The 23,525-nt window shown below is 39.9% G+C and overlaps 1 protein-coding gene across 1 annotated transcript; it reads left to right on the plus strand.

The window, feature by feature from the left end:
* Positions 1–3,577: 3,577 nt before the first annotated feature.
* Positions 3,578–22,407, plus strand: akap1b (A kinase (PRKA) anchor protein 1b). Its single transcript, XM_082502124.1, has 11 exons — positions 3,578–3,776; positions 10,501–12,089; positions 12,445–12,566; positions 13,546–13,672; positions 13,838–13,965; positions 16,328–16,505; positions 16,930–17,080; positions 19,622–19,689; positions 19,858–19,931; positions 20,037–20,102; positions 20,694–22,407. Exons 2-11 carry the CDS (start codon positions 10,526–10,528, stop codon positions 20,754–20,756), a joined length of 2,541 nt encoding a protein of 846 aa, XP_082358250.1. The 5' UTR covers positions 3,578–3,776; positions 10,501–10,525; the 3' UTR covers positions 20,757–22,407.
* The last annotated feature ends 1,118 nt before the right edge of the window (positions 22,408–23,525 follow it).

The raw sequence follows: 23,525 nt of genomic DNA on the forward strand, positions 1-23,525 counted from the left end.
TCATTAAAGTTGATTTTGACTTTCTTTGCTGATCCCAAGAATTCCCAGTGCTAGCCCAGTTTTAACCAGAACTATTACATTTTGTCCTTTTCTTTTTATTAAATACTTCAGCCCAAGCCTATATTTTCTCATTTTCAAAGGCATTTCACACATTTCTATTAAAAGGACAATATTGGAGTGGTGCAGAGTTTTCGACCAAATTATATCCAGCTTCTTGATCAATTTGAACTGCTTGACTCTCTCAAGGTCCTTTCCGTAGACTTGCAGATGTTTAGTTGGTCCCTTCCTTTTATGTCCAGTTATCATACACTTATTTTTATCAATAGATATTTTAAAGCCCCAATCATTAGCCGATGTAACCACATTCTTTAAAGCTTTCTGAATTTGAACCTATATTTCAGCCTGTATCGATGATGGCAGTGGTGTCGTCTTGTTGGCGGTTTATCAATGCTTTAATGAACCTCTTGGGAGATACAGGAGACCAAGAGGTAGCCCAAAAGTTTCTGTCTTACTGAACCTGTACAGGTCAAGAGGAGTGGTGTGCAGGTTTTCACATTCACACCACTCTTCCTGTCCTCCTATACAATTTATCAAATCCAACATGTGTTATCCAAATCAGTCCACTTGTTATAGTTAAACTGAAGAAACACTCCAACATTCCAGCTACTTCACTTGTTTCCTCTCTTTTATAGGTGTTAGTGTCTTGTCCGTCTCTTTTACTTTATCCAGAGTTGGGACCCGGAAGCAGAGTTGCAGTCTTACACGCCTCCACGTCTTCAGCTTCTCCTGTATAAAATCACCATTTTGTCATCTGATGATTGAAAGAGGCAACTAACACACAATAAGTGGCCACACAAAGCTAGTTATTAACTCTCTAAGTTAACCCAGGGTGTCAAAATGTCAAATGTTTGTGAAAAATCATGCACAAACAGTTATACTGTGTCTTATTCATTGAGCTACCATCACTTGTTGTCAAAAAACAACAAAATCTTTTAAATGTATATGTATGTACATTACATAAGGCAAAAACAGAGATTGTGCAATTCTAATGAGCTTGCAGGTCAGTATTAACATAACCCATACTCTGTCGGGAAAGATTTCTTGTAATTTATTTAAGCAGTCTGTTAGTAAAACTTATTTTAATTTTGAGATGTCATTCAGCTGACTGAAATTTGGAATTACAGAACTGACCTGGTTAAAGTGTCTCTTACTTTGCTGAATGATTTGCATTTTAGGACAAAAAGCATCTCCTGATTTTTTATATTCTTTGTTTGATTGGCTGTTTTTGTTCACTCAGTTGGGATCTATGACAGTTAAGAGATGTTCTCCCAATTTATAATCTTATACCACTGGAAAGCCTGTTTCTTTCTCCTTGACTGGTGCCACAATTGTAAGGTAAATGCATTTGTGGGTTGAGCAGCAGCGTTGTGGATGTGGGTTGTATCCACGAAAACTTGCAAAGTCATCTGCCAATGACAAATAACCTTACTTTTTGTGAAAAGTTTGTTTTGTATTTTTTAGAAAAAGAAATAATCTTGTGATTAAAACCTGTGTTCAATGTATTACTAAACATGTACAGTAAATAAACTTTACTAAACAATGAAATGAACACAAAATAATTATACTTAAACTTATGTCAAGTAAAACTCTCCTGAGTTTTAAATGCACTTTAGAACAGCACGCAGCAACACTACATATGAGCGGGCATAGGGAGGTTTGAGGTCTTCACTCACCCCGGTTCTGTTAGCCGTCAGACTGGGGTCTGGGATGCGGGGCCTCCCTGCTACTGCAGATAAGGAGGTGGTCCGCTTGCCTCCACCCCAGAGACAAGGGTTACATCTCCTGGGTCTAGGTGCGGCTTGCCCCTCTGAGGGCGGGGGTACCTGGACCTGGGATATAGAGTATGTTTGGGGAGTGTGACTGTCTGTGCAGTGTCTATTTGTGTCTGTCTACACGTTGGGTGAGTGCCGAGTATTTGGTTATGCATATGGGGTGGGAATGCACGTCTGTGTCCGCGTGTGCCTGTTCGTCTGTGTCTATATGTCAGGTTGGGTCTTAGACTCAACCTCTCTGGGTACATCTCAGGTCCTCTAAAGTACGGAGGCCTATCTCCCCTCACCACACTCCCTGCCGGTGGCTGATGCCCTCAGACGTTGGTGTGTTGGTGGTCCTTGTCGTCTGGGGCTGGGTGCTCATGTATGTACCGGCTCACTCCTGGTGGCCGATTGGCGGGGCCGGGCGCCTGTGGCCCGGCTGGGCTCCTTCCGGGGGCCTCTGGGCCTGAAGCTCAGTCCTCTCTGGCACAGCTGGCTGCCGGCAGAGCAGCCACCATACAGGTGATCCAGGTGCTTTGTTTGTTTTTCTTTTTTTCTTTCTTTCTTCCCCCCCTTCTCACCGTCTCTTCTCCCCTTTGGTTTTCTTTCTCTCCCTCTCTTTCTTTCATTCTTTCTCCCTGTCCTATCCCCCAGTCATGTCTGTCCCGTTTGTAGCAACTGAAAATAAAATAAATTCATAATTATAATAAAGGTCAATCAAATGGACCAATATGGCAAGACCATGATGATCCACTTGGTAAAATAAATCCGCTTGGCATCTTTCTTGGCCTTAAGACAACAATTCTGATGGCTAAATATCCAAACTGGACACACACAAAAAAGACTTATGTCAAGTATAAATGTGTTTCAACAGGGTATATAACAAAAGCCTTTGTACTTGTTTTTACTGCACTACAAACTTAAAGTACAATATGTTAAAAACAAACAAACAAACAAAGAAAACCAAATGATTATATTCACAATAAAGTACTAATGCCTTAAAAGGAAATACTGCCCAGATAGTGAGGTACCAGAGAGGTTTGGACTCTGTGAGTGCTCAGTGTTTGGCTTACTTTGAAAAGCAGTGTTGTGAGACTGGTCAGGTGTGTCTGAGTAAGGGCAGTTGATTTGAGCACAACGACTCTCTCTCTCTCTCTCTCAGTTTGAATAACAGAGAGATCTGCATTTTTGATCATTAACTTTAATGCATAATGCCCAGGTAATGTTGTCTTTGATTGGAAGGGGATTTGGGACATTTTAAGGTTGGGTCAATGCCTTGAGCTCCTTGTCTTGATCCTAGAACTGTTTCTGAGCAGCTTTGCTGTGTGTGTGTGTGTGTGTGTGGGGGGGGGGGGGGGGGGCACATTGTCCTGTTGGAGCTGTAAGGTTCTTGGTCTGCAACCATGTAAAGTGACATGAATAAATAAATAAATGCCATGACTCAAGGTTGTCCAGCAGAAAATTGTATTACAACGACATGCCCCAATTTAATTTTACTTATCACACAAGGTGCAAATCCTTCCGGTTGTAATATTGTGCTATTTCTAACGTGACCTTTGCCTTAACGTGATGGCATTCATTTATATAGTAAAATTATATGAACGCGGTGCTTTGTCCCATCTGTACTCGAATGTTCTTTTCCCCCCTATTTTTTATAGTAAAAGTGACCAGGATGATGTGAAATCTACCTATGAGACTGCGTGAGCTTAACAGAAGAAACGTTTACCTTTACTGCATTCTCAGTTGACGCAGGACTCCAAGCGGCTTAAACTTTAGAGTATCGCGAGAATTGATCAGCTGTTATGTCTGCGTGTTTTTTTTCCTCTCTCTCTTTTTTAAGACTGGTACTGGTCTGTCAAACACGTGGGGAGGAGAGTGTGACTTTCCACTAGTGTATGTTTCAAAAAGCTCACGTTGTTAGTGTTGCTATCATCGTTGCGGTACCGAGGACCCAAAAACATTGTAAGTAAAATAATTAGTCCGTGAAGGAAGTGGCACACTGAAAGAGACTGTTAGCTTTTAGTTTTCTATTTAATGCGTACATGGTTGCATGATTCAGTTTCATTGACATTTATGTGAGTATATTTCAGGGAAAAAAAACATTCACTGGCATTTCTACTGTTCTCTGTGGGTCGTCAAATGTTTATTGTGTCGCCATGTGATCCCATGTCATTGAAAAACTAGCCTACAAAGCAACTCCTCCTAACTTGCCATTCAGAACAGCACATGTAGCTTCTGTTGTAGAAGTTAAATTTCCGCACTTGCTTCGTTTTGTTGAGCGTGCACGTGCCAACGTAGGAGCATTGCTTCTCGGATAATAATAAATGCATTTTGGCCCACAGTTGGCAGTCATTGTCGCCAGGCCGGCTAGCAGGCTAGCATGAAGGTCTAAGGCCCATGCGGGGCATTGACAGTCTTTGGCTTCAAATGTCCTTTACCCCTGCATCGATTACAGATTCCCCCTCGTTGGTGCAGTTGGGTATAGTTAACGACTATGTATCACACAGCTTTATGTTGTGGCCCAGTACGTCTGTAATTCGGGGATATGAAACTCTGAAGTGGCTTTAATAATGTAGCCACCTACCAACATAGTCTAAAAATAATACAGTGGAGGGAACGTGCCATTAGCTTATATTTTTTCATGTTTAGCTAGCGTTAATTTTCATAAACATCAAAGCCACTGTGGTTGCTAGGTAGCTAACTTCATGCTTTGTATCCTGCACTGCGGCCTCCAAACTCCCCTATATGCATTTGTTATATGGGATTTGACATCTTACTGGCTGCAGGTTGTTCAGTTTAGTACGGGGCACAACTTCGCTGTTGGATATTTTGTAGAATCTGAAAAATTCGGCATTAAAAAGGACCTGTCAGCGTATCGTAAGCTAAAGTTGTTATAAATTGCTGCCTGCCTATGAGAGTCTAAGCATATATTTTTGCGCTTCTTTCGAAGGTTGTTTAGGTTTTAGTTGGCTAATGCAAAGAACTGAGAGGGATAACCTTATAAAGACAAAATGAATCGCTTGAGTCACAAATGAAAGTGGTATTTTGGTATCACAACGAATTAATTTTTCCTTACCATATAGTCATGTAACGTTAAACTTCGAGAATTATATATGAAGGTTCACATTGTGGCCTTTGTACTTCCTAGCTAGCTAATTGTGTTAGCCGGTGTTTGACGATGGCGTGAATGACCACACGCCACGCTTTTGTTTTTATTATTATTATTATTTTTTGTGGGACAGAAAGCATCACCACTATCATTATTGGGAACTACACAATGTCCCGCAGTTGTAGTATTAAGACATAGCTAGCTGAACGCTTTTAGCATTTATTGAGTCGTTGCTGAAAGACAGCTGGGGTGTTGAGGCGCACCTTCTGTACATCACTGGGGCTTTGGTCACATGTAAACTGGACTCGTATGTGTCTGTAGCAACGATCAACGCCACCTAAGTTTAAAGTTGTTGGTAGCAGCATGGCTCCTGTATGGTCTTGACTTTTGGCCACAGGGCATGCAAGACTTGACAGCCTACTGTATTAATATCCAGATCTGTCTGTAATTCGCTTTGTAACTCACGTTTGTTTACATAAAATAATTTGGTTTTCATTTATGTAAAAACTGTCATGTTCATTGTTAATTTTTCTTAGTGATGACAGTGAGTCCCAAGGTTCATTTAACAGGCATGATGATGATTAAAGGGATATTGGAAAATGTATGACATGAAGAATAAAGTTTAAACTCAAACAGGTGGGAATTAAGTGACACTGAACTTGTTGGCATGAAGATCTTTTGAGGCTACATAATAATTTTACACCAGTCTGTCTGTGCTGGCATAGTTTTATCATTCCTGTTTGAACAGCCAAGGTCACAGTAAGAGACGATTTTACAGTTTATAGACAGTCTTGACTATAAGGCCAGGAAAGGAACCAATAAAGACTTTTCTGACTTGTAAGGACAGCTCTTCATTTGACAGCTTGTTGCTTCCGTTGTGACCTTTATATGGTGAGTGAGTTGCCCTTGGATTTAACAGCAACACATACAAGCTACACATAAAGCCTGGGAGCTTCATGTGTAGCATCTTTGCTGGTCCTTTCTGGACAGATCTTGAATGTTACTCCTGGGACCTGCTGGAACCGCTCGCCCAGTTTGGGAGTCACTGCTGTAAGTGCTCTGAATGCCACTGGGACCACTGTTGCCTTTATCCTTCGTTTATTCTCTAGCTCCCCTCTGAGCCCTTGGCATTTCTCAAGCTTTACGTATTTCTTTTTCTTGATTTTTGCTTTCATTTGGTATAGCTACATGTACTACTATGGCTTTATTACTCTGCTTGTCCACTAGTAATATATCTGGTTGGTTAGCCATCGCCAGTTTGTCTGTGTGTATCTAGAAATCCCACAGGATTTTAGCTTGGTCATTTTCAACCACCCTGAGGGGCATATTCCATTTTGATCTTGGGACTTCCAGGCCACACTCTGCACACATGTTCCTGTATACTGTGCAACCCACCTTGTTACTGGGTTTCATGCAAGTTCCATGCATGTATCCAGGTAGCAGAGGTGGCTAACGTTTGCTCCATTCCATTGTCTATATCCATAGGCAGTCTTGGTAATGATTTGAGTGATTTGCACTTTTAACCTGAAATTTAATAAAATAAAGGACCCCCTATTCCACCTTGTATAAGTAGGTAGGTGATGCTGAGGATTGCCACTTTATCAGCATTAGCTTTCTGGCCAAGCTGTGAATGCCATTAAGTTCTTTTTAAAAGGACAGAGTTAGTCAAAAACCCTGCATCCAAAACAAAGCTATCAACACTCGGAGCATTATCCCTTTCAGTTACATTGAACAAGGTATGAGAGTTCTGACTGAAATCTTTGCAGAAAGGGACACCTCGAAAACATGAAGTTTCCAAATATGTTACTTTGGACCTTTGACTGCTTCTTCAAGGTCAAATAAGGTCAAATTTTCATTATGTCAACCTTTCATAAAATGCTTCATCTTTAAAACTATGCTTAAAATTCTACTTCTGTGTTTGTATTGGCAAGATTTAAAAAATTATACTGGTAAATAGTGATTCTAAATATCACATAGTTTTGATCCAACACGTTTGACCTCTGATCTCATTTTTATATTTCACATCTGCCTTTTCTCTTTTCTTTTTTTTTTTAAAGATTGACCCCAAAAATGCATTGTATTCAGGGGTGGAAATTAACACCCACCACTGGGCAAATGCAGGTAAATTTATGAAGTGGCTTGTAAATTTGAGCAATAGACAAGCCACCACGGCAGGTTTAAATTTAAACAGAAAAAATGATGTTCAATTTGCACTCCTGACCTGTCTGGGGCAGCAATGCGCTTGGGTTGCTGCTAGTTTTTATTACCACTTTGAATCGGCAGCACATTTAAAAACCTTTGCCCATGCAGCAGTATATTAATGACTAACATCATATTGTGGTTGGATTCTCAGTTGTTCATCTGACTAAAGTTTGACCCGTTTACTGCATCCTGCGATTGCATTTGTCCCTAACCATTGGGAATGGTCATGTTAACTTTTATGGAGTGAAAAAAGTTAGCAGTCATCCTCCAGCTTCACTGTGTTTATATTATGTTAACCATAGCTGCGTACCTAGCAACCACGTAGCACATCATTGTATGCTAGGTAGTTGACTTCAGTAACACTACAAACCTCACTACTGTTTAGTTTTTCAACATAAATGACAGAAATAATAGTTTAATTTTTCAGAAATCCCTCAGTCAGAACATGGTATATAATCTTTAGATCATAGGTGTCAAACTCTGGCCCGCGGGGCCAATTTTGGCCTGCAGCCTAATGACATTTGGCCCGCGAAGCCATACCAAATTATTATTAGAGCTGGCCTACTGTTATTATACAGCTAATATGTATATTGTTTAGTATTAAGCTTTGCTTGTTCCATATTCAGTTTTTCAGCAAAACTTGTTTGAGTCCATAAGAAGAGATTCATTCTTAAATCTGGAGGAAGGTTTTTTTTTTTTTTTTTCTCTTCTTCAATAAACATCAATGTTAGCCCACGACCTTGTTCCAGTTTTGAATTTTGGCCCACTGTGTATTTGAGTTTGACACCCCTGCTTTAGATAGAAACTAGCGAGCTAACTTACTGCTAACTTCAGACTCCATTAAACTTCATAAATTAAACTTAATTTTTACACCTGCTAGAGGAGCCACACTGATCATTTTATTAAAGATGAAAGAATTGAGACAGTTTGTAACTCTGTGATGCTACAGTGTTTGTTTGACTTTGTGACCAGAAGTGGAGTTTGACGTTATTAGCAGTTTCCGGGTCCAAACTTCAAGACCCAATGGAAAACCAGTTGATCCGAGTCAAGTTGTGGCGAGTTTACAAATCAATATCTATTATTGGGGATGGAATCGAGAACTGGTTCTCAGTAGTCCAGTTCCATAGACTTGTTAGTCTGTTTTCCTGTCGATCCCGTTTATTGGTTCCATTTTTACTTGCACTACAATCAGCTGACTCAAGTTTGCCTGTCAGAGTAGGAAAACGGTGATCTCCATTTCTACCTTTTCATCTTTCTACAGTAGAATCACTGTGATGATTGCTTTAAAGTGTTTTTGTGCCGGTTTTTAACTTTGCTTTGTTCTGTCGGCTTCATTTTCATACTTAAATGTTAGAGAAGGGTCATAAATGTGTGTTCATAACAGGGATTTGTGCTGGTGTAATTAGCCTAGCCTAGGTTTATACTGTTAACTGGTGCAATTTATTTGCAGGAATGTAATGTTGCTGATATGCTGCTTAGCAATGGTGGTCACTGTCAAAGCAAAGAAGATGAGATCCCAGTTAAGGAATCAATGAGTGATATAGATGAGAGAATCAGAATCTACCAGAATAAACTAAATTCTTAGCAATTCTCACCCCTTCCTATTATCCATTACCTACTCCTTCAAAATTTCTGTGTAATCAAAGTCATGTTACCTGGATTTTATTCTGTTATTTTTTTTAAATTATATTATTGCACACAAAATGTCTAAGAAGAAGAAAAAAATGTATTAAACTAAAACAAAATACAATACTATTCCCTAAAAGTAAATAACACCCAGGTGGACGTTTCCACTCTTGGAGTGCTGCTTGAGGGTAAAACTGCTTCTGTGTCTGGACAGTAACTGACAGAAGTTTGAAGATATTTAACAAGCCAATGTGCATAATAATGAATCTGGTACTTTGAAAAACAAGCCTGGGCAGGGTTGGGAGGGGTTTTTTTTTTTTTTAGTATTCCAAGTAGAAATGGTTTCTTCCAAATTGTTTTATAAAGCATGTGTGGGATGCCCTCTGGGCCTGGTCTTTGCTGTTTTGTAAAGATTTAAATGAAACATCAGTAATGGGACAATAGAATTCCTCATTCACATTTAGCAGTTGCAGTTCGGCACAGCATTTTAAAAAGACAAACAAACACAAAAAGCAAGAATTCCACTTGCACTGGAGGTTCACTTGAGGAATAATGGGCAGGGAAAAGGAACCAGATCAACCTTATTTACAAATCGAGATTGAGTGGCAGGTCCATGATGGAATGCAAGCATAAAGCCAAATCTTGTTAATGTGATCATTTGAGAACAAGATGACATAGATTTTGAAATTCATATTATCTGCTAGGAGGCTGCTCCAGTCTTTCTCTCATCTACAGCACAGACCATTAAAAATGGAACAAAATGCAATATTGTTGCAAACATGACAAGACCTCTGTCCATTTGTCACATGAGGACTGAAGCAATCCTGGCTGCTGTGGAGCCAGAGGCAGGGTATAACTGAGACGGGTAGTTTGTCACAAGAGCGAAATACTGGCAGAAAATGAGTACTCTTGTAAACCTGTGAGTAATGTTTTATAGCTCAACACTTGTCTTCTTTTCTAATGTGACAATTTATCACATCTGAGCTCTGAATAGGAAGGGGAGTCTAATCTGTTTCTCAGTAGTTCAATTCCTTGGAATTGTTAGTCAACGCTAATCGGCTCCACTTGCACTATACTCCACAGATTTCAGTTTATGCCACAGGAGGAAAATAATGATGTCATCTACAAGGAGCAGAAAGCTAAACTCACCTGCAAATGCCACTTACATCCACTGCTTAGTTACATAATGCAATGATTGACTGCGTAGTTTGCAAACATCCAAAGCTGTCGGATGAAACTGTAACAGCTGTGCAGGATAACAGAACAGCTGCAGTTATCCAGAGCTTGTTAAAACTATACTTCCTAAAGCTTATGCTTGGGTTTTTGTTTTTAAGCATGGCATCATTTGCATCTCTCTTTAGACCTCATAGCCATTTATTCATAGCTATAAAGTGTGGCTGTAGTACCAATAAAATTACTATAATACACATGCTATACCTCCCCTGACAAAGACCTTGTACCCTTTTCTTCTCTTGGAACATCCAAGAGGTTATTTAGATGAATAGAAGTTGAACATCAAACAGGAATGTAATTGGTGAATCAAAATACATTTCAAGGTTGACATCAAATTTACCACTTGTGTTCAAGCAACTCTCTTAATGTCAGGAATTCTAGAATTTAATTTCTGACTAGAATTCATTTCTAAATCAGCCTGTAGTCAATAAGCATGGTTTTCACACATCCGTAAGAAGTTGCATTTAGCTTGAAATGTTCCTCATACAAATGTTTGTGTGCTGTTGTGGCTTTCAGGTGTAGCTGCTAGTGTCTTGAGGAAATGCCACTGAGGTTTCGCTCTGTTGTACCCTATACACTGCCCGGAGTACTCGCACTGATTGGATGGTGGTGGTACATCTCACGAAAGAGAGAGCGGCTCATCAACCATGACAGGACTGAGGGAACTCCAACCACTACGGACCTTAAAACATCTTCAGCAGATGGTAGCAATGGTTTGGTGGAGAAAGACACTGTATCCCCCACAAATGACACAGACAGCCCCATTCACAGACCTCCAAATGCCAGTAACCAGAGAACACAACATGAAAACATTTCACAGATCCATTTCCAGCACACTGAAGCATCACCGTCACTGGCACAAAGTTCTGAAAAGTTTTCATGTAATTCTGAGAGAATGAAACAAGGAGTCCATAGGCCTCCACAGTCAGCACTGCCATCACTTGATAAAGATGACAGCTTGCAGGTATCATCAAAAGACCGTAAAGACCCAGAGAGGAGCTTGTCACTTGCCTTGGGAACAGAGCTCAACCTAGTGAAAGATCCAGTATCTGATCTAGAAAGAGCCACATTTTCCTATCAGTCTACCAAAGTCACCAGCTCCTTTCCCACAACATCGCTGCTTTCTGGTGCAGAGAGACCAGACCCGGAGGGGGAAGTTGCAAAGAACCACAGCACTAATAATACACAAGATGAAATGATTGGTTGGGATGAGCATGCATCCAATGTAGAGAGGGTGGACCCATCAGAAGCAGACTCTCTGGATACACCTCCACCAGTGCCGGATTTTCACCAACACATTCTGTCCAGCACACCAACTGACCCAGTCCTGGCCTCTACATCCCTAAGTATTGTCCAGAACACAACAGCAGTAACACCAGAGGACATATTGGTACACGGTAGCCCTGGAGAGGAGCATGATCTTGAGGATCTTGCTGCTCGACTTATAACTAAGGTCATCTCAGCTGCCACCCAGGAAGTCCTTAGTGTCACAAGTTGCCAGGTTGTGGACAAAAGTCTGCCTAACTGCAGTAGTGGTGGACTATACCCAGAGCTCGAGCCAACACAGAAACACCATCATCTCTCGACAAGCCCTTCTCAGGTAGGCTGTGATTGTAGAGAGGCAACAGAAAAAGAAGCGCAAGCAGTGCCTAATGGCTGCTCCTCATCTCCAGTATGGAAATCTGTTGATGTCAGTCACATAAATCATCAGAAAAATGCTGTTCACAGCAGCCACTGGTCAACACAGCTGCCCCAAGAAGCACAAACCTCACCTGTGTTGAACATTAAACTAAAAGGTGACGAGGCTGCTCCGCTGGCCGAGGACTCGGCCTGCAGCACCTGCCACTCTGAGGATGGCATTAGCAGCGAGGATCTTCAAAGCAGCTTGTTTGACAACCAAAGTGATGTGATCCAGCTTACAGACCTCTCTGCAGGAGAAGCGGCACAGGGCCAGGTGCAGGCTGAGAGTTTGACAGAGGGCTTAGTTTTGTCTGCAACTGAAGAAGACTCTTTGGATGCAGCGTGTGAGATAAAGGGGCTAAATGCAGTAGGTGTAAGGAATGGAGCTCATGGGACATGTGAAGTAGAGACGGATCAATCTGGAGGTGAGATTCTCTCTCACTGACTTTTATATGTTTGTCATGATAGCTAATTTTTATTTTATTTTTTATTTGAAGAATGATAACAGTGAGTTAAGAAATGTGGTGTACATCAGCAGATGCAGTATTAGTAGTAATTTGTTACACAAACTCATAACTCGGAACATATAGAGGCTCATTTGGCCTTTTTTTTTTTTGCAGTGTATTCCCGGTTATCGAGCAGTGGGTCAAAAAGTGCCCAAGAATGTGATGCCTGTTAACAAACATGTAAATTAGGACAGTGACAAGATCAAAACTGATGATGCCGGGAATCTGAAAATTCAGATGCTGTCATGCTGAGATTGATTGTTTCCATTGCCAGGTTCTGATGTAAACAGTATGGACTCTGTGGATAGCGGATGCACTATGGGTGCCCTAGAGAGTAAGGGCAACCATGCTGCCTCAAGCACTGGGCTGATCATCTGGGAGATTGAGGTACCAAAGGTGAGTAAAGACAATTCATGTGAAATACAAAACCATATATTTTATCCATGATTTCAACGCTGTACACCTCACACTACTCAATTAAAATGTTAATGTATTGTATGCAGGAATGCTATCATGATTCTACAACTAGGCAAATTTACTTTTCATAATTGTAATGCATTCATAAGAAAGCAACTTAAATATGACCCTGATTAGTGGATTTTGCAAGACATTCTTGTTTGGTTAATTGGGCACATGTGAGGTAGATGACTTTTTATTGCATATAGAATAAAATCCTGTCTGAATGAGTGTAAATGCCTGTCCATATTGGCGATTCTTCTCATCAGCATCAGGAATATTTTGAAATATTTTATTAAAAAATATAAATATAAAGAAATAAAAATACTTTTGTTTTGAAGTAGAAGTATAGCAAGCTTTTGACATAACTGTGTGACACTTGGAGTTGGTGGTTCGCTCCTGTATTGAAGATGTAATGAAAGAATAGCTGTAAAAATCAGGGTCACTGGACGAGCACCAAATTTGGCCAATGCCTATCTACTTTGAGGTACTGTAATTTTATTAAGGTAAACTTTTACATGGCTTCATTGGGTATAGTAAAATTACTGTACAAAAAAATTGCTTATTATGGAATTACCAGTAACTGAAACAAATCTTCCCAACAACTGGCAGCCAACTGGGTTGAATAGAATGTTGGACCACTCAGGACCGTAAGTAAAGGGGGAAAACTTTTTTTTTTTATTGGTTACAATCACATTAGAATTCTGAATATCCTCTGACATTAACATTAGCAAACAAACTGGGCTTTGTGACATGCGTTTTCAAAGCTGAGCAGTTGTCTATATTGCGTATTTAAAATATTTTGTCATAACTTGGTAGGCAGCATGCTAGTGGGTTTGATTAAATGTTCATTTAAACGGTTTAAAGGAACTGTCCTGTTTACTCAGCATTGTCTGTTCTACCTGTCCTGTTGTACCAGCATCTTGTAGGGAGGCTTATTGGAAAGCAAGGTCGATATGTGAGTTTCCTAAAGCAGAACTCTGGAGCAAAGATCTACATTTCTACCTTGCCTTATACACAGGAGTTCCAGATTTGTCACATAGAAGGTGAGTACTGAGGGGTTTGTCCCCACATCTTTCCATCTTCTTTAGAGATTTGTGAACAAATGTGATTTTGACCATAGGAGAAAAGCGCAAGCATTTTAAACTCCTGTTTCTTACTTGTTCGTTTGGACTAGTGGTAAAATTTGACCTTGCGTGATCTTTTTCTAGGGACACAGCAGCAGGTCGACAAAGCCCTGTCGTTGATTGGGAAGAAATTTAAAGACCTGGACCTCAACAATCTATATGCTGCACCACCACCTCCACTTACATTACCATCTCTTCCCATGACTTCATGGGTGAGGAAAAATACTTGTGTTAATGATACTTTTTTTTTTTACCCCTCCACTGTAAGGCGGATGGGATATTGTCACTCCGTCGAGCAAGCATGTGGAAAAGACACCCAAGTTTGTGAATGCGATAACGAGGCGATGTAGGAGCTTCAAACTGATACCATAGGTGTATCTACTAAAAGTCTTGTATAATTTTGAATCTGTGACCCTGACCTCAAGGCCTAAGGTCAAACTCTGAAACTCTTGTGAATGTGAAACCTCGAACAAGGCAACATAGGATTTTGACACTGATACCGTAGGCATGTCTACCAGGAAGCTGAGGGGTAGCACTGGCGGCTGCCAGTATTTTTACTATGATTATTGTAAGTTAAAGAGAGAGATTTTATATTCTCCTTTTGCATTATCATTTACAGAAAATGAATACATTTGTACAACATTGAAACTGCTTTCCCATTTTACACACAGCTCAGTCTTTAGACTTGAGAAATTGAGTCATGAAGACGTGTATGAATGTATCAGTTCATAAATGTTAGTTAGCAGGGACATGTTCCATCATTTGTTTTAATAGTTCTGTGGGTTCTTTCATTTTGCCTAAGAAAAAATGTTTACAAATTTAGTCCTGGGTTTTCCATTAACATTACCTCACCTGCTTATAGTGCTGATTTATACCCTGTCTGTCCCTCTGTTATAAATATGTTGGTGTAACTGTACAGTTCTTCAAAAACTGTTTATGGAAGACGACCACAGTGATTGTCTGTTTGAGTAATAATGGACTATGACAGAGCTTCCCAAAGTCTGGGGCCCGCCCCCTAGGGAGGGCGCAGAGCCATTGCAGGGGGTGCGCAGTATGAAAAGGCAAAAAACAAACACAAAAAAACACTCTTGGACACTGCTAGCACGGGGCGCCCACAGAAGCGCAAAGCAGGAGATGACGCATCGCTGAATAGGTTTCCAAACCAACTTCATTCTAAGCCAAAGACTAGAAAATATGGTGAAGCATATCTTCCCTTTGGTTTCACCTGCACAAGTGCCGAGGTAGGTCTCCCCTTCAGAATTGGTTTTCCCTTTGTTGGGAGCAGCGCTGGGCTCTTCAAATCACGGACAAACAGGATCCCACATTCTTGAATTTTAGTTCACAAACACTTTTTATAATAACTAACTACTCCTGACATTTTGGAGATGTTAGCTCTTTATACAGTAAAGTTACAGTGGGATAAAAATAACATCAGGCTGATCCTGCCACGATTTGTTCCCCCGGTTCAAATCACAGACAAACAGGATCCCACAGCTGTTTATGTTTTTGAACCCGTTTTGCACAGAGAGATATTTTTTGAAAAATGCATTGACAGCAATGTTGAATATTATTACACAGGAAAAAACAACTACACGTAAAATAATCACACGGTGACGCCTCTGCCTTTGTAAATGGAGGGACAGTAACTACGTGTGTGTGTGTGTATGTAAGCGTGTAAAACAGCAGATATTCAGATTAACAGTATTTTGTCTCTATCTGCCATTCTGCAATTCATCTCATGTAAACAATAACGTGGCCACGGCGTGACGTGAAAAAAGACACATACCTTTGACATTGCGTGACGAACTCTGTATTCCTCGTCCACACGTGTGGACGAAACAGCTGTGTTTTCAAAAATACCCGTGTAGGTGTGGATGTAGTGTAAAAGAGTTAGTAGTTTATTTTATTACTACTTGTAATTTATTGCAGATTACTTGTATTTGCTTAATTGTTTACCAAATGTTTGAGGTGTGACATAAACCGCAATGGAGCAAAATATGGGTGTGTGTGGTTGGAGGATGTGTTTGTGCGTGCGCGGGGGGGGGACTTTTTTTTTCTTTCTTGTAAAACAAAGGGGGGCCTAGCAAAAAAAAAAAAAAAGTTTGGGAACCTGTGTGTGTGTGTGTGTGTGTGTGTGTGTGTGTTTTCTTCATTGGTCACTATTAAGGATTCAGGTGAATTGGTATTATTTAGAAAGCATAGTAGATGAAGAAACGGTATGGAAGCAAACCTCGGTGTGACGCTCTGCATCATGCTGTTCTTTTCATTTAACACAAAGTGACTTGAAGAAATATTTTGTTAATTTTAACTTAAGTATAAACCAGTTGTGAACATTAATAAGAATATTTTGATTCAGATGTATTACAAGGACTAGAAACATCATACTTATTCTTCATCATACATTTTTAGCGTTAAAGTAGTAAAGCTAAAGTGTTTTAAGTCCTTAGAGTGATGAATTATTTGGGTATGCTGATATAAAGTATAAATGAGACTGCATTAATTTATTTTAAGGTTTGAGAGAGTTGTTTGTAGTTTTATGCATGACCAACATTTGTTTGATATTTGTCTTCTCAGCTTCTCCTTCCAAGTGGAGTCACAGTTGAAGTGATAGTGGTGAACATCGTGTCAGCTGGTCACGTCTTTGTCCAGCAACACACCCACCCCACGTACCATGCCTTGCGAAGCCTTGACCAGCAGATGTTCCTTTGCTACTCACAGCCAGGCACCCCTGCCTTGCCCTCACCTGCTGAAAGTAAGCTTAGTTGTACTGTGGATACTGCTAAATGTGTAAAATTTTAGTAAACATGCGCAACTATAGGTTGTTTTAATGAAACTTTGACATTTAGTTTATGGTTAATTTAAAATAATCTTCACTGCATCGGTGAAGCTGTAGTTCACTTAGCTCAGCTTTGTAGTTAAGCAAGTTTTGTTTAGTTTTTTTAAATTGCAAATACATTTTTAGTAAACTAACAAGGTCCCTGTGCTTTTGTTTATTCTTTTTCTACATGAAAGTAACCCAGTTTGATACATGGCTGAAATAAGCTAATTGTCACATGCAGTGATTTGTTTTTGTTTTTTTTCAGAACTTCTTAACAACAAGCTAATTTAGTAAAGGTCATTCAGCTACTTTTAGCTTTTATTCTGTTTTTGTTTTTTGTCTCTTTTCTGTTATCCAGTTGGTGTGATCTGTGCAGCTCCTGCAGTTGAAGGAGCCTGGTGGAGAGCTCAGGTCATCACCTTCTACAAAGAATCGAGTGAAGTGGAGATCAGATACGTTGACTATGGAGGCTATGACAGAGTTAAGATTGACTCACTACGGCAAATAAGGTTATTATAAGAGATCTCACCGTATTAAAACTTGTATTCTAAGATGGCGTCATTTAGAGTGTTTGCTTTATAAAACGTGCCTCACTAAGACAAGCACTTTTTTTCCTGTGCTTAAGTGCTTTCTATCTAACATTCATGCTCCTCAAGAGCAACTTGGTAGATATTACGCATGCAGACTGGAACAGCCAGTAGATTACCTCCCATCCCCAAACAAAGCATTTGCTGATCAGACAGTTTAGTTGTTGTGTGATTCTGGTATTTGTAATACCTTTTTATTTGATTCAGAATTAAGAAGTGTTAATGCCAAAGAGAAACTAACTAATCTCCTGCAAGGTAAAGTTGCTGCAGAAAGTTATCCCAACATGCAGACTAGAGAAGCTGGGAATCAAAATGCCAATGTTCTGATTAGTAGATGACCCACTCTCCCACATCAAAACTTTTTGCTGTGGGGCACACTCAGTTCTTGAACTTTCTAATGCCCTAACCTGAAATTATGGAGTTTTTTGAAAGGTAAGGTTAGCCCATTTGGCATTAGTTGTATGTATATATCCACATTTATAATGGCAAATAAATAAAGGTGCACAAAAGATTATGGTTGTTGATGTTGTAGAGTTTATCCACCAGAGGGTATTCTACTTCTGTTGGCAACAGGTTCTAAGGCCTGAGTTAGACTTCTGTAGTAAAACCTACGAGTGAATCTACATGAATGGACAACATTACTCAGTGCTGCATTATTTGCTAATTACCTTGTGGTTGTGTCCCAGTGTTTTATGTGTATTTATGGATTTTGGTCGTAGAGAAGCCCAGACTTCCTTCACCCCGACCTCTTCTTCTAGCTTGTATTGTCAGACACAGATGTTCCCAAGCCAGCTAAGGGATCTTATCTCTCCAGTGAGTATTGGGTCTGCCCCAGGAAATCCTTCCAGTAGAACATACCCAGAATACCCCACTTAGGAGGTATCCAGCAGGCATGCTAGTCAGATGCCTGAACCACCTCAACTGGCTCATTTCAGTGTCCTTTCAGCAGCTCTACTTTGCCCCTCTTGAATGAAAGAGTTCCTCACTCGATCTCCAAGGGAGAGCCCGGTCACTCGTTAAAGGAAATGTTCCCCTCTCCTTGCAAGTGTCAGCAAGACCCATAGATACTATCCCCTCCTTGGAGGATTCCAAGTAACTCATCCCTGGCCCGTATGGGGCACTTTTCCAGTCTTTGCCCTTTTCTGCCTGTGAGCCATGGTTTAGGGCTTGGAGGTGATGTGAAGCCAACAGAACCACATTATGTGCAAAACATGAAGATGAAATCCTCCGGCCTTGAGAGCTTTTTGCCATTGAAACCCCGAGGGATGCAGTCAAATCCCATTTCCAGGTTAACAAAACTCATCTAGACTGGGTGGGCAAACGCCTATGCACCCTTGAATGTCGTTGAGAGGATACAGACCTGGTTTCAGTGCAGGGACACTGGACCCTAATTTGTGTTGCATATGGGTTATCTGAATCACTTTGTCTGACCCTCCACTCAGGACTAATTTGCCATGGGGAAACAGTAACAGGGGGCAACTTGCCCCTGGCAGCATAGCTTCTGGGATCACTAGAACACAAACCCCTCCACCATGATAAAGTGGTGGTTCATGGAGCAGCTTATGGAGACATTAATTTATTATTTGTAATATTTGGGGGTGGCTACTAGGCCACCTGGTCAAGGTTGGTGGTCCAGTTTGCATGCCAAATAGTTTTGGGCAAGATACTAATCCCAAGTTGCTCTCTGATGCATCCATCAGAATATGAAAGCGTGTGAATGTTGGATAGAAAGCACTAAAAGCTTAGAAAGAAAAAAAGTGCTTGTGTGACTGGGTGAATGAGGCAAGTTGTGTAAAGTGCTTTTAGTGCTCAGAGTAGAAAAGCGATATAAATGAACTATCAAAAACTGAAAGTAACCAGAAATGCATAATAAGCTTCTGGGGTATGGAGCAGATTGCCTCAATGCTGCTGACCAATGTGTAGTTAAGAAATGCACATCAGGTTGCATGATAGGTTGTGGTGTAGAATTTCAGAGCAGGTTGTGGTTACAATGTAGCTAAAGCATGGATTTCTTACTGAAGCAGAATTGCTCAGTAACACAACTGATATGACCAAAGTTGAGCAAAGCATAACTGAATAATACATGACGTGCGTGTGTGCGACAGAGTGAGAAAAATCTGCCAAACCAAATGTTTGTCGTCCGAATCAGTCAGTCTGTAGTTAGACTGTTTGCTGTGGTTGGATATACAAGGAGTTCCTACAGATTTCTCTAGCTGTTTGAGAAAAGGTCTGCTAGTGGGAAAAAATCTTTTTAGGCAAATTCAAGAAGATTATCAGCAGAATTTGTTTTGTGTGTTGTAGTTGACAAAATAAGTATATTGAGAATAATTTTATAAGTTAAACAGTCAGTGTAGCTAGTGTTAAAGGTCACGTTATCATTTAGCGCAGTCGAAAAAAATATATTTATTAAACTGCAAAGTGTGTATATACACTAGTCCAAGTCTGCTCATTGTTATTTTTCAGGTCTGACTTTGTGACACTACCATTTCAAGGTGCTGAAGTATTACTCGACAACATTGCACCACTACCAGGTACAGTTTGGAAAAGTCTTTGGGGAGATAGTGGTGTACCTACCTAATGTCAGTGGCAATTTGTTAAAACAAAGTATAAACTTTGCCTTATGAAACCTGCAGATACTCTTTTGCTGGAAGGATACCTGCTGTGTTGTTCTGAAATGTGTTTAAATTGTCTGTGATCAGGAGAGGATCGTTTTTCAGCTGAGGCCACATCAGAGCTGGAGGAAATGACCAGAGGAGTCTCATTGCTTGCGCAGGTGAGACCACCATTCTCAGTGACTTTTTGCAATGTAGAAAAGTTGGGCATTACTAAGTTGCGTGTTTGTTTTGGGGGTTTTTTTGTTTTGTTTTTTTTGCTGAAGGTCTCCAGCTATGATAACAACACAGGCCTCCCGCTGGTCCACCTGTGGAACATGGTTGGAGATGAGGTATGACATAAGTCTTGGATCCTTGCCACTGTTTTCATGTTACCTCTGTACCTCTAATATCTTAATTAATGATTCTAATCCTATTCCTTTAAGACGCAAGTCACTGATCATTTTGTTTCTTCCCCTCTTTCCCCAGCATAGTCTGGGATAGTCAAATATGCACTGCTATGATGCCACTTTTTTAAAATGAAAACTTGATTTAAAGTTAAATTAAGTGTAAAGTAGTTTTTTTTTATTTGTTTTTTTTAATTGGTGACAATGATGCTTATTTAATTGATGCCCAAAACCTCAGGCAGCAAGCACAATTATCCTTTTTTTTTTTTTTTTTTTTTTTTTTTCATGTATTTGATTTTTTTTGAGTTGTTCCCAGCTAGAAAGACCCCAGAGAGGCTGGGATCTCTTTAAACGACTGGTCTCAAACACACTTTCTTTAAATCATCCGATAATCCATCAGAACACTGACAACGTAGAAGAGAATAGAGAGAGAGAGATGATTACTGATATTACACAATATACACACATAAATGCATAAGGCATCCTGAATTGGTTTTAACTGTAGTGATGCACTGACTGTTGGTCTTCTTTTTGCAGGTTATATCTGTGAACCGTACACTGGCAGAGAGGGGCCTGGGTGTTTGGGTGGATGGATTTTGAACTTGCATGGTCTCTCAACTTCATCAAACAGTTCACTTGACCTAAAAAAACTAAAAAACAAAAATTCCCTCCTCTCATGCTATTGCCCCTTCTCCTCCTTCCCCTCCTTTAAAAAGAAATGCATTGTTTGCAGGTATCATGGACGTGATGAACAAGAACATAACGCTACTTTAATATGACAGCCTTCCATTTTTGTTCTTGCGTTAAAATAGGAGAAAGGAATTTGTCTTTTAAAAAAACAAAAAAAACTTTTGCACACTGACAGTGGATCGAGTGAAAGGACAGGTACCTGCATCAGTCTAATGTAGTCATCTGTAGGTTAGTGCATTTCAAAGCTGCCTGGCTTGTTGCCTGGAGTGAAAGTGGGGGACACAAAGCTTACAGCACTGCAAAGTGTAGAGATGGTCAGACAGTGTTCCCTGTGGGAGCACTGAGCTAATCTACCCGGCCCTGCGGCCTCAGAGCTCGGACTTCTCTCTGGTCTCCTTTAGCAAGGACAGAAGAACTACCTTGTTGCTTTTTGCTTTGTTTTTCTCCATGAAGCTGATTTGCAATACCAAATAATGACCATAAATGACCTACCATACAAAATGTGGCTGAATGATTGCTCTACATGTTGGCAGGATTTTTTTGTTGTTTTTTTTGTTTTTTGTTTGTTTGTTTGTTTGTTTGTTTGTTTGTTTGTTTGTTTGTTTGTTTGTTTGTTTGTTTGTGTGTGTGGGGTGGGGGGGGGGTGTCCAGGTCCAGATTTTTCATCTGAGGAAGCAGATCGTTACTTTGGGGCAATGCAAGTTCCTCAACGCGAGATGTTCAGTTTGGCTGACAAAACTACAGATTGATTTTTGAGGTGCTGTTTAAAAAAAACAAACAAATGAAATAAAATAAAAAAAATCAGTCTATTTAGTCTCCCCCATTCCTGAAGGTTGATTATTTTATACACAAAAGGTGAAATGAACCATATGCAAGCTTGTGATTGAATGTACTGTATTTTCAAAACTACCAAATGGTTAAAAATCAGACTTAACGACTAAATTCAGTTAGTGTCATGAGTTTCCATTTACGGTGGAGACTTTCTGCCTGTTGTGACACAGAGGGATTTCTTCTACACTTGGAAAACTTGGTTGGTTTGACAGAAGGCCATACTTCAGTACTTCTAGTCAGACATGTTGAGGGATATCTTCAGCTTCACTGAGCCATGATAAGCAGGCTCAACAACTGGCTTTGTTAACTAAATATACTCATGCGAACAAGTTGAGTTCTAATTTACAAATTACATGATCGCAGCTGTGAATGAAGTACCTAATGTGACAGACTGAAACTGACCTGATGTGTCAGAAGCTATATTTGGAGGAATATATATATAAATATATATTTGACTTAAATCCAGAAGGTGTTATAACACAGAAGAACATGTTTATGTATTTAAAGTTGCCTGTACATGTAAAAACTCCTACACGTCTTTCATTTTGGTTGGCTTTAACCATTTAATATATATTAACTGACAGTCTTTTGGTTTTTGTATAACTGCCAAGATGTATTCTAGATTGTGGGGGTGTGTATGTGTGTACATATATATATAAAAATGGAAGACTGTACTGGAACAAAGAAAAGGGATGAAGTTTTAATTATTAAATATAAAATGAAACTTTAAGGCAACATTGGGTTTATTTACTGCCACTTATTCTTACACGATAGCCTTGATGTTCTGACCTGCACTAATAAAGTTCAGTATCATGAGTTGAGAGGAGGGGGGGGAAAAAAACTTGACTTGGGCTCCAGAAAGATTTTGATCTGATCCTGAAGTAGCCATGTATTTATTAGCGGTTCACCATGATGGTGTGCTTCTGTTAATACTGGGCTAGTTTTTTATGGGGGGGGACAAAACCTGTTGTCTTTAACAGTAAGAGCTTGGAGTCTTTAAAGGGAACTGATATTAGCCTACTGCATAAGAATTTATTTATTTAAGCTAGCTGACATGATGTAAGCCTGAGCATCTTTCATAAAGAGGCTTCAGAAGAGGAGCAACGCTTATTGTGGCAAGCTGGCTTGAATCACAAATAAGGATCAAATGTTCATATACTAAAACCAGACTTGCAGAGATGCTGAGCACAGGTCATAGCTCACCACTGAAGAGAACACAGGACAAAAATGTACTGCAGAGCGGATGGAAAGAAACTATAAAATGAACAGATTATTTCAACCCATTTAAAAACTGAAGATGTGGTTTTACTGATCAATGGAGCAAGACAACCATGCAAGAGCACTCTTCTGTCATTTGTCGAGCTGGACAGCCAATCAGTCCAATCACATAAAACTGCTGGTTTTTGGTTCAGTCTGTATTTAAATGGTGACATGATGAATCTACAGATTTTATTTATCAAACAGTAACTTGTAATGGTAAACTCAAATTGTCTGTTAGCAGTTCCTCAACCTCATTTTAACATGAAAATGTTATAGTGAGTTTGCAGGGCATGAATGAATCCTGGAATGGCCCACGTTTAAATGATATGGACTGTGTGCACTTCATTTTTTTAATTTTATTTTTTTCTTTAACATGAATGAAATCACTGTTATTCTAGCAATAAGGCAGCTTTATTCTGACTGAAGAACAGATTAGGGAAGGGGTTACCTGTTGTTTAATTTTGCTAAGAACGTTGACTTGATACTTTTTGTCAAATTCTTGATTAGTCAAACTCAATGCATCTCTCATATGGTTAATTCAGTGGTTTAGTGACTCAACCCGTTCAGATACCTTGTGGAAGAAAACGG

Source organism: Aulonocara stuartgranti (assembly GCF_965226115.1).
Source record: "Aulonocara stuartgranti genome assembly, chromosome: 14".
Taxonomy (NCBI): domain Eukaryota; kingdom Metazoa; phylum Chordata; class Actinopteri; order Cichliformes; family Cichlidae; genus Aulonocara; species Aulonocara stuartgranti.

What these genes read in the sequence shown, in the direction of transcription:
- akap1b (XM_082502124.1), top strand. Translation starts at nt 10,526, where the DNA reads ATGCCACTGAGGTTTCGCTCTGTTGTACCCTATACACTGCCCGGAGTA. An exon ending in CCAGATTTGTCACATAGAAG is followed by an intron (nt 13,673 to 13,837) that starts GTGAGTACTGAG and finishes ATCTTTTTCTAG; the next exon opens with GGACACAGCAGCAGGTCGAC. An exon ending in CTCTTCCCATGACTTCATGG is followed by an intron (nt 13,966 to 16,327) that starts GTGAGGAAAAAT and finishes TTGTCTTCTCAG; the next exon opens with CTTCTCCTTCCAAGTGGAGT.